Source organism: Salvelinus alpinus, chromosome 9, assembly GCF_045679555.1.
Source record: "Salvelinus alpinus chromosome 9, SLU_Salpinus.1, whole genome shotgun sequence".
Classification (NCBI taxonomy): Eukaryota; Metazoa; Chordata; class Actinopteri; order Salmoniformes; family Salmonidae; genus Salvelinus; species Salvelinus alpinus.
Window position 1 is genome coordinate 49,683,865 of NC_092094.1, and position 12,949 is coordinate 49,696,813.

At 41.7% G+C, this 12,949-nt stretch overlaps 1 protein-coding gene across 2 annotated transcripts in view; it reads right to left on the reverse strand.

Moving 5' to 3' along the window:
* LOC139530270 (harmonin-like) overlaps positions 1-10,806 on the reverse strand; it is a 43,703-nt gene extending 32,897 nt beyond the window's left edge. For both annotated transcript variants that reach the window (XM_071326519.1, XM_071326518.1), the window contains exons 1-10: positions 10,689-10,806; positions 7,513-7,580; positions 5,751-5,894; positions 5,368-5,506; positions 4,519-4,627; positions 4,387-4,411; positions 4,058-4,115; positions 3,588-3,776; positions 283-342; positions 95-151 (exon numbers count right to left, since the gene is read on the reverse strand). In XM_071326519.1, the coding sequence (XP_071182620.1) occupies positions 95-151; positions 283-342; positions 3,588-3,776; positions 4,058-4,115; positions 4,387-4,411; positions 4,519-4,627; positions 5,368-5,506; positions 5,751-5,894; positions 7,513-7,580; positions 10,689-10,724 (885 nt within the window). In that variant the 5' untranslated portion in view covers positions 10,725-10,806. The remainder of the gene's footprint in view (positions 1-94; positions 152-282; positions 343-3,587; positions 3,777-4,057; positions 4,116-4,386; positions 4,412-4,518; positions 4,628-5,367; positions 5,507-5,750; positions 5,895-7,512; positions 7,581-10,688) is intronic.
* Positions 10,807-12,949: the final 2,143 nt, after the last annotated feature.

The window sequence follows — 12,949 nt, forward strand, 5'->3', positions numbered from 1 at the left end:
TGCAGGAAGTGTACTTACATTTCTTCTCTCCGCTGTCAAGCGGGGGGCCACTCAAATGTTTTGGGGGTGGGGGAGGCCCTGGCGGTGTACTTACAGCGCCGGTGAGAACTGTGATGGTTAGACTCCTGCTACTCTTCAGAACTCTTACAGCCTGCAGACGCAATAAAGACAAAAACTTAACTGAGCAATAAAAATGAAACTTTCCAAAGCAAATGCATTATTTACCAAGCAAAACAGTTTTCTGGAGTTATCAAACCTTTGTCTGCATTTCATGTGTCCTACCTCTTTGTGGTCCAGATTAGTAAATTCCACCCCGTTCACCTCCACGATCTGGTCACCAATCTACCAACACAAAACACAATACAATCCACAATACCAACCATGCAAAAACACACACACATTTCAGTACATTATTTGGATCCACATTGGGACATTGTGGCATACTAGGACCCAAATACAGTGCCTTCATTTAAAACTTCTTAGGGATAGCCCCCTTTTTTTCAATTTTCGCCTAAAATGACATACCCAAATCTAACTGCCTGTAGCTCAGGACCTGAAGCAAGGATATGCATATTCTTGGTACCATTTCAAAGGAAACACTTTGAAGTTTGTGGAAATGTGAATTGAATGCAGGAGAATATAACACAATAGATCTGGTAGACGAAAATACAAAGCAAAAAACATTTTTTTTTTGTATCTAGCAATCTAGCCATCACTCTGGTTGTAATTCCGATGGTGTCCACAAGAGGGCGCAGTGTATGTGCAAAGTTTCAGACTGATAACTTGAAGTATGAGCAAGCTACATGACATTTAGTGTGAAGGATGCATTTACATTAAATTTTTTCTGCAAGAATATCGTCAAATCTGTATACTTGGACTTTGATTTAGCTTTTCCAGTATTAGTAGCCATATTGTAAGTTCAACATTTGCAAAACATCCAGTTTTCATAACTCTCCATATTCTTGCCATTTTTGTCCAAAAGGGAAAGGTTTGCTGTCGCACAAGGTTAGCAGCAAAATTGTGCGACAGATATGAGATACGGGACTCCCGTAAAGCCCAGCTCATTGGCTATCTAGCTAGCTTTGTTTGAGTGAAGACCGCCCGTGTCATCGGCGCGCCATGAAGGCGTCGCTCCCGGACCAAATTTGGTGTCCTATAGGATATACTACCCTCCTAATGATATGGTTAAAGTCTGGATACGTTCTAGGATCTCTGAGGAATAAATACGAACGTAATTTGACTGGTTGAAACAATGTTTAGGGTGAGATTTTCACAGATTCCTTTCTTTGCAAATTGAATGAGTGGAACTACAAAATCGATCATGCATGCTGTATGGACCTTTTTAGGATATGAAAAATGATTTTATCTAACAAAACGACACTTTATGTTATCTCTGGGACCCTTTCGATGATAAATCAGAGCAAGATTTCAGAATGTAAGTACACATTTCACCCTCAGAGGTGAATTTATCAAACTTATCGCGGTGAAAAAAGTGTTTTGTTGTTAGGAGCTCTCCTCAAACGATAGCATGGCATTTTTTCGCAGTAATAGCTACTGTAAATTGGACAGTGCAGTTATATGAACAAGAATTTAAGCTTTCAGCCGATATAAGACACTTATATGTACCGACATTTGTTGTTTCTCTATAATCTGCCATCGTGACACACGGCGCTGCATGATTTACAACTGCCCCGTTGACGGGACGCCGATTCCTAAGAAGTTCAATAAATATATATTTTTCTCACCCATCTACACACAATAACCAATAATGACAAAGTGAAAACATGTTTCTAGAAATTTTTGCAAATGTATTGAAAATGAAATAAAGAAATATCTTATATAACTAAGTATTCACACCCCTTTGCTATGACACTCCAAATTGAGATAAGGTGCATCCAATTTCCATTGATCATCCTTGAGATGTCACTACAACTTGATTGGAGTCCACCTGTGGCCAATTCAATTGTTTGGACATGATTTAGAAAGAAACACACCTGTGTACAGTATATAAAGTCCCACAGTTGACAGTACATGTCAGAGAAGAAACTATACCATACCAAGGAGCTGGCTGTAGATCTCTGAGATAGAATTGTGATGAGGCATGTATCTGAGGAAGGCTATAAAACATTTTCTAGAGTGTTGAAAGTTTCCAGGAACAGAGTGGGAAATTGACAAAAATTATGGAACTACCAAGACTCTGCCTAGAGCTGGCCGTCCAACCAAACTGAGCAACCGGGCAAAAAGGGCCTTGGTCAAGGAGGTGATCAAGAACCCAATGACCACTCTGCCAGATCTACAGAGTTCCTTGGCTGAGATGGGAGAACCTGCCTGAACTACAACAGTCTCTACAGCACTTTACCAATCTGGGCTTTATGGGAGAGTGGTCAAACGGAAGCCACTCCTGAGAAAAAGGCACATGACAGCATGCCTGGAGTTTGCAAAAAGACTTTGAGAGCATAAGGAAAACATTTTACTTTTTGGCCTGAATAAAAAAGCATTATGTCTGGAGAAAACTAGACACAGCTCGTCACCCGTCTAACACCATTATGTTTTTTATGTTTAATTTATTTGCGACCATTCTAAAAATCGGTTTTTGCTTTGTCATTATGGGTTAATGTGTGTAGATTGATGAGGAAAAACATGAATTTAATCCATTTTAGAATAAAGCTTTAACGTAACAATGTGGAAAAAGTGAAGGGGTCTGAAAACTTTCCGAATACACTGTATATCTCCTTTAAATGTTGATATTTGGTTGCGTTGTCAACCAAACACAATTCAATATTACTTTTACAAGATAGCCTGAAGTTAAGGCTATTTACTATCTTACAAACTAACGTAACATTCAACCTTAAAATAGGTTACTGTCATTTCTCCTTATGTAATCATGTAAAGTGTGAATGTTCAAGATAGCATGGATAAGTCTGACATTGTATTCCATTTCAACTTTGCTGTGCTTTTAAATGGTTGAATTTCTGACATTGTTTTCTATTGGAATTTGGTTGTGCTTTTAGATGGTTGAAAGCATAGCGATAACACATTAGAAATTCAACTAACTTTTGGTTGTATTTTTTGAGTGGGTGAATATACAGCAGGTTGTAATCTCATTGATCAATGTCTCAACCAAATATTATTACCCAATTATCCACGTTGAAATGACCTGGTGTGCCCAGTGGGTAGTAGCCTAGTCAAGGATGAAATACTGGAACACGACAGCTGTTCCAAGTGGAACAAAAGTAAACCTTGAATTTTGAGGTTTAAAATATATTTTAAGAAATGCCATTGTTTGGTGGATATAAAGTCTTAAGATCTTTGACAGACTGATGCCAAATTTGTTACAGGAAATAATCACTTCCAGCTGGTCAGTTTAGCATAGGGCTAAATGTGCCAGGTTGTCTAATGGGAACAGCTAACATCTAGTGTTTTATCACGAGCAATTAAGTCAATGATTTGAATTGGCTGATGCGCAAAACAAAGGAAAAAAAATGTATGTTCGCAAGCCAACGAGTCGACTGGTTGTCATCGTGATACATTTCCACGTGTTCATTTCAAAGTGGTTTACAGTACGCTAAACAGGGCCAAACTCTTACCTGCAGTCCTACTTCAACAGCGAGGGAGCCAGATTTGACGTTACTGATGTAGATGCCAGGCTTCTGTGTGGGGCCACTGGAGATGCTGACGCCCATGCCCTTGGTGCCCACCAGGCTCAGGAACACCTTCTTCTCCTTGATCTCCTTCCCTCCCATGGATGCCAGGCCTGCCACACTGCTCTTCTTGTCCTGAGAGAGAGAGAGCGAGAGAGCGAGAGCGAGAGAGAGAGAGAGAGAGAGAGAGAGAGAGAGAGAGAGAGGGGGGAGGGGGAGGGCAGAGAGAGAAAAGAGAGATTGTACAATTCCGTGGTTGCATTAGTGTGTTTTTTTTCTGCCTCCTTATTTGTAGGTCACTCTGGATAAGTGTTTACTAAATTACTAAAATGTGACAGAAGAAGGGCCAAAGGGTGTTACACTTCAAAGAATAGGAGAGAATATTTAATCTCAAAGAAAACAAATCTCATTCTCACCCCAGAATCAGACACAAATTGGTCCACGAACTGCCACTTCAGAGGCTCCTCTGTGGAACTGGAAAAGAACAGAAAGCGGAGGATAAATCCGATTCTATATTCATTTATGTATTTATTCCAGGTTTATTTAACCAGGAAGGTCCCTTGAATAAGATTTTGTGAGCAACACCTGGCACAGGAAATACATCAATCAATAATCAAGCTATCATCTCAGTGCTCACCGGATACCCCTTGCCCAGGATATAGTTTCTGGTTTTATTTTGATCACAGTCTTTTCTAAAGCAGAAAGGTGTCAAATACAATACCAACAAAGAGAGAAACAGCCCTACCTCTTCACTGGTATCATCCCAACCTCTGCACAAATAAAAGGATCAAAATTGAAGTAAGTTATTCATATTCATATTTGTATTTGACATGAGGAGGAGTGAGTATATTGGTTGGGTGGATTTCGTTTAACTTACGCCTGACTTTGAGCGACACGATTTTCTTGGTCTTGATGAGGTTGATGACTTCCTCGTGGATACAGGAAGAGATGGCGTATCCATTGATGCGGACAATCTCATCTCCCATCTGGAGGTCACACAGAGGTCAGACGTTACGACCAGCACTTTTTATGTAGTGTGGCAGTGTGTGCTACTTTTCTGAGTGTTATGTTTCACAGTGTATGTTTGCTTCTCTTTAGATATTTGACCACATCCCATCCACCCTCCATACTAGGTACTATATGAGCAAAGACGTTGAAAATACGTATTTTGGGTTGAAAATAAGTCAACGTCTTGTGCTCACTGGGTAAGTCAACGTCTTGTGCTCACTGAGTCTCAGAAGTGTTTTTTTTCTAGATGCCAGACAGGATGGCTGTGTCACCTCAGCTGTAGCTGTGTGTCAATTTGTGTCACCGGTTATTGAGCTAATGGAAGTGTGTGACATCTTGTCACGCTGGTTGAGGGGAATAACTACAGCAGACTGACGGAAAAGCAGATCCAATCAGTCTGAGTCGTGACTCAGGAGCAAATGGCTTCAGGAAGAGATGAAGGACAGGAAGGTACTTAAAAAGTTCCTGGATGTTTTTACCAAAGCGGTTTGTTTCTCGGGTTGACTTTATTCGATGCATGCACAAGTGATGCACACACAAACACGCACGCACGCAAACACACACACACACACACACACACACACACACACACACACACACACACACACACACACACACACACACACACACACACACACACACACACACACACACACACACACACACACACACACACACACACACACACACACACACACACACACACACACACACACACCTGCAGGCCACTGTTTCCAGCTTGTCCATCCTTGACGATCTGTGAGATGAAGAGACCACAGCCGAACTCCAGGCCCCCTCTCACACTCAGACCCAGACCCTCAGGATGAGTACGATCCAGACGCACCTCCTTCAACTTACTGCACCACCAGGATGGAGAGAGGGAGGACGAAAGGGAAGACAGGAGAGGAGAAGGAGAAGGGGTTAGATGGAGGATGACAGGAAAGGGTGGAGGAAGGGGTTATCAGTTCTGTGTCATCAAATTGGTGCACATTCTCGTTGCCTATAAGTACTAAGAGAGTAATTACATGGTATAAGACAAGTGCATCGTATTGAAAGTCTATGGGCTCCAGCCTGGTGGGTGGCAGCGACCCCTCCACTCACCGTGACCTCTTGGGGGTGAGCAGGTCGTACTCCACCTGGTGTTTGAGGGGAATGAGGGGCCGGATGGCATCAAACAGCGGCAGGCGACTGGGCTCGTTGATGACCAGCTTCAGGTCCCCCACCAACACTGGCAGCTCCATGGACCTGAGGGAGAGGGCAGAGGGTCAAAGGACAGCTCAACACGCACAAGCGCACACACGCACACACTGCACAGTCATTCAGGAGAGAGCGAGATGTTTTGAATGACTTTCTTCATCATTCCTATCGTTGACATACATGATTATGAGGACAAAGCGGCACACAGAATGACTAGTACAGAACAGTATGATAAACGCCATGGCCTTATGGGCCATCAAGGATTCCAAGAATGTGCAATCAACCTACCAATTCCAATGGGAACATAAGACCTATGACTATGAATTATTAACATTTGCCATTTCACTCCTGACTCGTGTATGAAAGAGTAAAGGGCTTTAGTGAATAGCTGGCCAGGCTTGGCGGAGCACAGCGGAAAACTGATCATGGGTCTAACCAATGGGGTCTCAGGTCTCTGGCTCCATACAAAGAGTGCATGGAAACCAGCACCGCTAACTCCCCTTCACCCCCATTCAGTCCACATTATCGTCATAGTCCTGAATGAAATCCTATCTCCCACCATACACCTGTATACACACACACAACATGCACGCACGCACACACACACACACACACACACACACACACACACACACACACACACACACACACACACACACACACACACACACACACACACACACACACACACACACACACACACACACACACACACACACACACACACACACACACACACACACACACACACACACACACACACACACACACACACACACACACACCAGACTTAATCCTCCTATACGTAAATCTGCAATTGGAAAGAAATCAAGACATTTGCTTGACCATTTTCCATTTTTATTGAAAGAGAAGTGACGCAAAAAAGGCCATCTTAATTTTGTTCAAGAGCCTGGCAGACCCACTAACAATCCACTTCCCCAAATAAAGGATCAGCAAATCAGTTGAGGGAAGAAAATTGTCGGAAAATTGGTCATCCTGAAAAAAAATGATAGGTCAATAATTTATCACTAAAGTGAAAGTCAAACAGAGAAGGTGGTACTCACCAGTGGTGGAAAAAGTACCCAATTGTCATACTTGAGTAAAAGTAAAGATGAAATGACTCAAGTAAAAGTGAAAGTCACCCAGTAAAATACTACTTGAGTAAAAGTCTAAAAGTGTTTGGTTTTAAAATATACTTAAGTATCAAAAGTAAATATAATTGCTAAAATATACTTAAGTATCACAAGTAAAAGTATGAATAATTTAAAAATCTTTTATATTAAGCAAACCAGACTGCACAATTGTTTTGTTTTTTAAAAGTATGGATAGCCAGGGGCACACTCCAACATCATTTACAAACTAAGCATTTGTGTTGAGTGAGTCCGCCAGATCAGAGGTATTAGGGATGACCATGGATGTTCTTTTGATAAGTGTGTGAACTGGACCATTTTCTATCCTGTTAAGCATTTCAAATGTAACGAGTACTTGTGGGTGACAGGGAAAATGTATGGAGTAAAAAGTACATTATTTTCTTTAGGAATGTAGTGAAGTAAAAGTTGTGAAAAATATAAATAGCAAAGCAAAGTACAGACACCCCCCAAAAAAACTACTTAAGTAGTACTTTAAAGTATTTTTTACTTAAGTAATTTACACCACTGGTACTCACTGGTGGTACATTCGCAGGACATCGTACAGGTAATCCTTTTCTGCCTCATTGTCAATGAGCAGCTCCACCTAAACAGCAAAGGCATCTTTAGTCTCATTCTCATCTTCATCATCCTCATCATCACAGACAAGATAGCAGCGGCCAGGGAAGGCAGCAGTCTCTATACTGACACATCCCTCTCCACTGTGGTCCTTTCAGCATAACAGGGGGCATTCCCTTTAGCCCTAGGTTTGTGTGTGTGTGTGTGCGCGCAGCAGTGTGTGCATCTTACCTTGTAGCGACTGAACTGCTGCAGAAAAGTTTTGAGGAAGCGCTTAGGCCAGTCATTAATATACCCCATCTCCTTCATTAAGGAAGGTTGTCTATCCGTCTGTGTGCGAGTGCCTCTGTGTGTGTGTGCGCGTGTGGGCACGTACCTGTGTATATGTTTGTCAGTGCTGCGTTTGTGTGCCTATGCCTGTAGAGCGTTAGCATCAATAGTATCTCTATTGTGTGTTGCTGGCGGTAGAAGGCCAGGTAGCTTTCCTGTTTTCTAGATCCCTTTCCCTTACTAGGACTGTGGGCTGGTATACACACTTATGCCACCAGACTAGGGAGGGGGAGTAAGGGAGCGATAAGGAGGGGTGGAAGTTGGAGGGCGGTTTGGAATAGTGAGGTGAGCAGTGTCACCTTACAGTACATCCCTGTGACAAGCATTCCTCCACCATCATTTCTTAGAATTAGGGGTGACTCAAGGAACCATTGCAGTCAATAGGTTCATATTTGCACCTTTGGTTAATTGAGGGGTTATGGGGAAACCCTTAATGTTTCCTGGAGGAAACCTTTTGCTAGAGTGCGCGGAGCACTTTGAATTTATTTTGATGTTGGATTTGTTGCGCTGCCAAGCTCAGAAGAAGATGAAAATATGTGGTTTTCGGCAATGGCTTTATGGGATGGCCAGCAACTTGTAAAACATTACCCATTCCTATATGAGTACTATTTTAATATCAATGTTGAATAATACAACATTGGCTGTCAAGCCCATTATATTATATGACTGTATTGAATTGAATTTAATGTATTTTGGGTAACAGACATGTACAACAAAATGTACAATGTGGACCCAGAGGATATCACTTAAAATGATTAATTAAAACGATTGTTTCCAAAGTGGTCCTGTTTGTTTTAATAATAACGTTTATTGTGATGGTAATGACGTTTGTTCATGATGATAATTATTAAGTGTTGGCTTAGTTCGCTAGTTACCTACAGTATCTTCAACCTAGCCTACACTCTTAAAAATGCTTGGTTGTTTGGATGGCCCAACAGCTGGGTGGCAGGCACTGGGTCACTTAAGTCAGGTGGTTTTCTTTAAAAAAGAAACAGGTTTGGTTGTTGATGCTGGGTTATTAAGAAATGACAAATCCGGTCAGATAAAATGACCGGGGGCGTGGCTTAGTAGGGGCCTGGCTTGCATATAGTTATTTTTGGCCCAGCGGGTCAGATAAGAAGATTGGAGGTGTGTCTTTCAGATATTTATTTATGGCCCCCCGTATTGTTAAGGTTGAACACTGACAGTTTTGTAGCTTCATTGAGGCTTACAGAGGTGTATGAGTTCCTCAAGAGCCTACGCAAATCCTAACGTTGGAAGAGCTACCACTTTAGGGATGAGCAATGTCAGCAATGTTAATAGTATAATATGTAATATGCATTTAAAATATATATATTGTGTACAAACGTATGCACAGGAATGGCATTTACTCTCACAGCTGGCAATCTTTTTAACCCCAAAAGGTTATTTGAGGCTGCTTTACTTCCAAGAGTGTACAACAAAAAGGCTTAGAGATACACACACTCACACACATGCACACGCAGACACCTAGACACACATTACTACACACAAGCTCAACCATGCAGTTTCCTGGGTGTATGACAGTGTATTTATGGTTTGGTAACGCTCTCGGACTCAACATTGAGAGACAGGGTAAGCAACGGTGACTATGTGCAGACTTTAGCGCCCTGAACGGATGAAGCTAAAGAGCCAGCCAGATACCGCAGCTTATGTTATACCGTATATGAAGTCCTCTTGTGTTCTCTAAACCCTTAAACTCCCTTATTCTCAAAACATCCAACAAAGGCACAGGGGTGAATGCAACACATACAACAAATAAACTGTAAGAGAGATTAAGGGCCCACTTCAATCTAACAGTAGCCTATATTCACCTGTAAAAGACATTTGTCACCACATATTCATTGTCACAAACATGACCAAAAACGCATGCTGTTCTGTGGTCAATCAATCAAATGTATTTATAAAGCTCTTTTTAAAGCCTTATCTAAAAGTGTTGTTGTGACTCATGCCTTCCTGCCTGCCAGTCCCCTCTCTGTCTCTAATTGCTGCTGTAAATCGTCCCATCCTTTTCCGCTCGGCTGGACATCCCTGACACGCTCTAAATTATCTAAATGGGGAGCGACCTAGTGAGAGGCTACAACATAGAGGACAGATGGCTCTGGGTCCACATTACAGAGGACTGAAAACACCCAAACGTATCACGTTGCCTTTACACCGCTTCTCTTTTTGACATTATTACCCGAATACTGTAACCATGAGTATCCGTGAACAATTGTACGGCTAAGTACAAAACGCATCATTGGTATCTTTGTGTTGGGTCTAGAATGACCAACAGACAAAAATATGTTGGAAACACCAGGTGAACGTTTTGCAATACACACAGTTCACCTGACAAATGACTAGAGTAACCAATCAGGAAAGCTGACACACGGGCCATAGGTACTCATGATAAAAGCCTAGTTTACCTGTACACACTCTCCCTATAATCGACATTGTTACTGTATAGACTATACACACATATGGTATTAAATGGGAATATATTCAATTAAATATCCTTACAAGAGGGGGCAACTTTTTAATCCTACACTACAGAGAATTCACTTGTTGTATAACAGTTGTATAACACAACAGTCTACTTTCACAATTGTGAAATAAAGGATGAAACAATTCAATTAAAATCCCAGCCAAAACATGTTAGTCCTGTATGAACATTTTCTACACCTATGAAGACATTATAAACGCATCTAAAGGCACCTGTGCAAAAGCCTTACCCCAACAGGGTTCAGAGTACATCATAGGACTTTGATAACAGCCAAAACAAAAAAGAAACAAATTCAGTTCTTACCTTGTGCCTAAATTCTCGAGCTACTTTTCGTTCCATTTTCGACAAAAGAATAACGCTGCCACCGACCGATGTTCTATCTTGCTGTTAGCGACAGTTCCCTCTCAACAGTGGCGCTACCGACAGTGAACGCTGGGTGGTAGACATAAAGAATGATAGAGGCCTCTAGTGGCCCAAAGCCGTTTTAACATGGGCAGCGCAAATGAGTGCTTCCAACATGCTTCCGCCATTTTAAAGTAGTCAAAGTAGTCAACTGGGTGGGGATTCCTATAGAGTACCACAGTAAGAGTCATAATACCCATAAACCTAGAGGTCACCGTTCATTTTTCTCATAGGGGATTTTAGAAACACTTAACATAAGGGCTGTGTTTCGTGTAGCCTGATCCTGGCGTGACGTTTTGATAACCGTGTAAATCTCTCTAGGACAAGGTGATTTTTATCAATATATTTGTCTGTATTTATCCACCAAAAATGAAATGCTTTGGAAAAAAAATAATGGTGGAAAAAAACTATTGGAACCATTTCCCTGTTTGACCTCTAGATTTTATGGGTATTATGACACCTACACTGCAGGGCTCTATGGGTTGTAGCCTCAATGGCACTGCCCATGTTGTCACAGACACTATGTCACAAATGAGTCCTCTATCTATCTCTATGGTGGTAGATCACAGCAGTGGCCCTATTCAGAGAATAGCTCCTGGTATTCAGTTGCTGAGGCACTGCTGGGCTGGGGAAAAGCGGATGTTTCCGGTTTTCAGGATACAGTATTTACAATTCAGGAAGCTTCATAATTTAGTTGGTGGGAAAACAACGGTGCAAAGCTAAATATACTGAGCAAAAATATAAACTCAACATGCAACAATTTCAAAAGGTTTACTGATTTACAGATCATATAAGGAAATCTGTTAATTTAAATAAATAAATTAGGCCCTAATCTATGGATTTCAGATGACTGGGCAGGGGCGCAACCATGGGTTGGTCTGAGAGGGCAGAGGCCCACCCACAGAAGAGCCAGGCCCAGCCATTCAGAATGAGTTTATCCCCAAAAAAGGGCTTTATTACAGACATAAATACTCAGATTGATCAGCTGTCCGGGTGGCAGGTCTCAGACGATCCTGCATGTGAAGAAGCCGGATGTGGAGGTCCTGGGCTGGCGTGGTTACACTTGGTCTGCGGTTGTGAGGCCGGTTGGACGTACTGCCAAATTCTATAAAACGACATTAGTCGGCTTATGGTAGAGAAATTAACATTCAATTCTCTGGCAACAGCTCTGGTGGACATTCCTGAAGTCAGCATGCCAATTGCACTCTCCATCAAAACTTGAGACATCTGTGGCATTGTGTTGTGTGAAGAAACTTAACATTTTAGAGTGGCCTTTTATTGTCCCCAACACAAGGTGCACCTGTGTAATGATCATGCTGTTTAATCAGCTTCTTGATATGCCACACCTATCAGGTGGATGGATTATCTTGGCAACAGATAAATGCTCACTAACAGGGATGTAAACAAATTTGTGCACATTTAAGAGAAATACGTTTTTTGTGCTGAACATTTCTGTGGTCTTTTATTTCAGCTCATGAAACATGGGACCAACACTTTACATGTTGCGTTTATATTTTTGTTAAATATAAATATAAACACTCAGTTGTATCTATTTTTCCATGTTTCTTGTTAGTCTGTATGTCCCACTCTGTAACGGATCTCCTCTTCGTCGGATGAGGAGTAGCAAGGATCGGACCAATGTGCAGCGTGGTAAGTGTTCGTCATTTTATTAAACTGAACACTACAATACAAAGTAAACAAAAAAGAACAACCGAAACAGTTCCGTCTGGAAACTAATACAGAAAACAATCACCCACAACACACAATGAAAAACAGGCTACCTAAATATGGCTCCCAATCAGAGACAACGATAGACAGCTGCCTCTGATTGGGAACCACTGTAACGGTTCTCCTCCTCCTCTTCATCCGAAGAGGAGGAGCAAGGATTCGACCAAAATGCAGCGAGGTGTGATGACATATTGAATTTATTTAAAGACGAAGACGAACACGGAAAAAACACTTGGAAAATTACAAAATAACAAAACGACGTAGACAGACCTGAACATGGAACTTACATAACTAAACGAAGAACTCACGAACAGGAACAGACTACATCAAACGAACGAACAAACGAAACAGTCCCGTGTGGTGCGCAGACACAGACACGGAAGACAACCACCCACGACAAACAATGTGACAACACCTACCTTAATATGATTCTC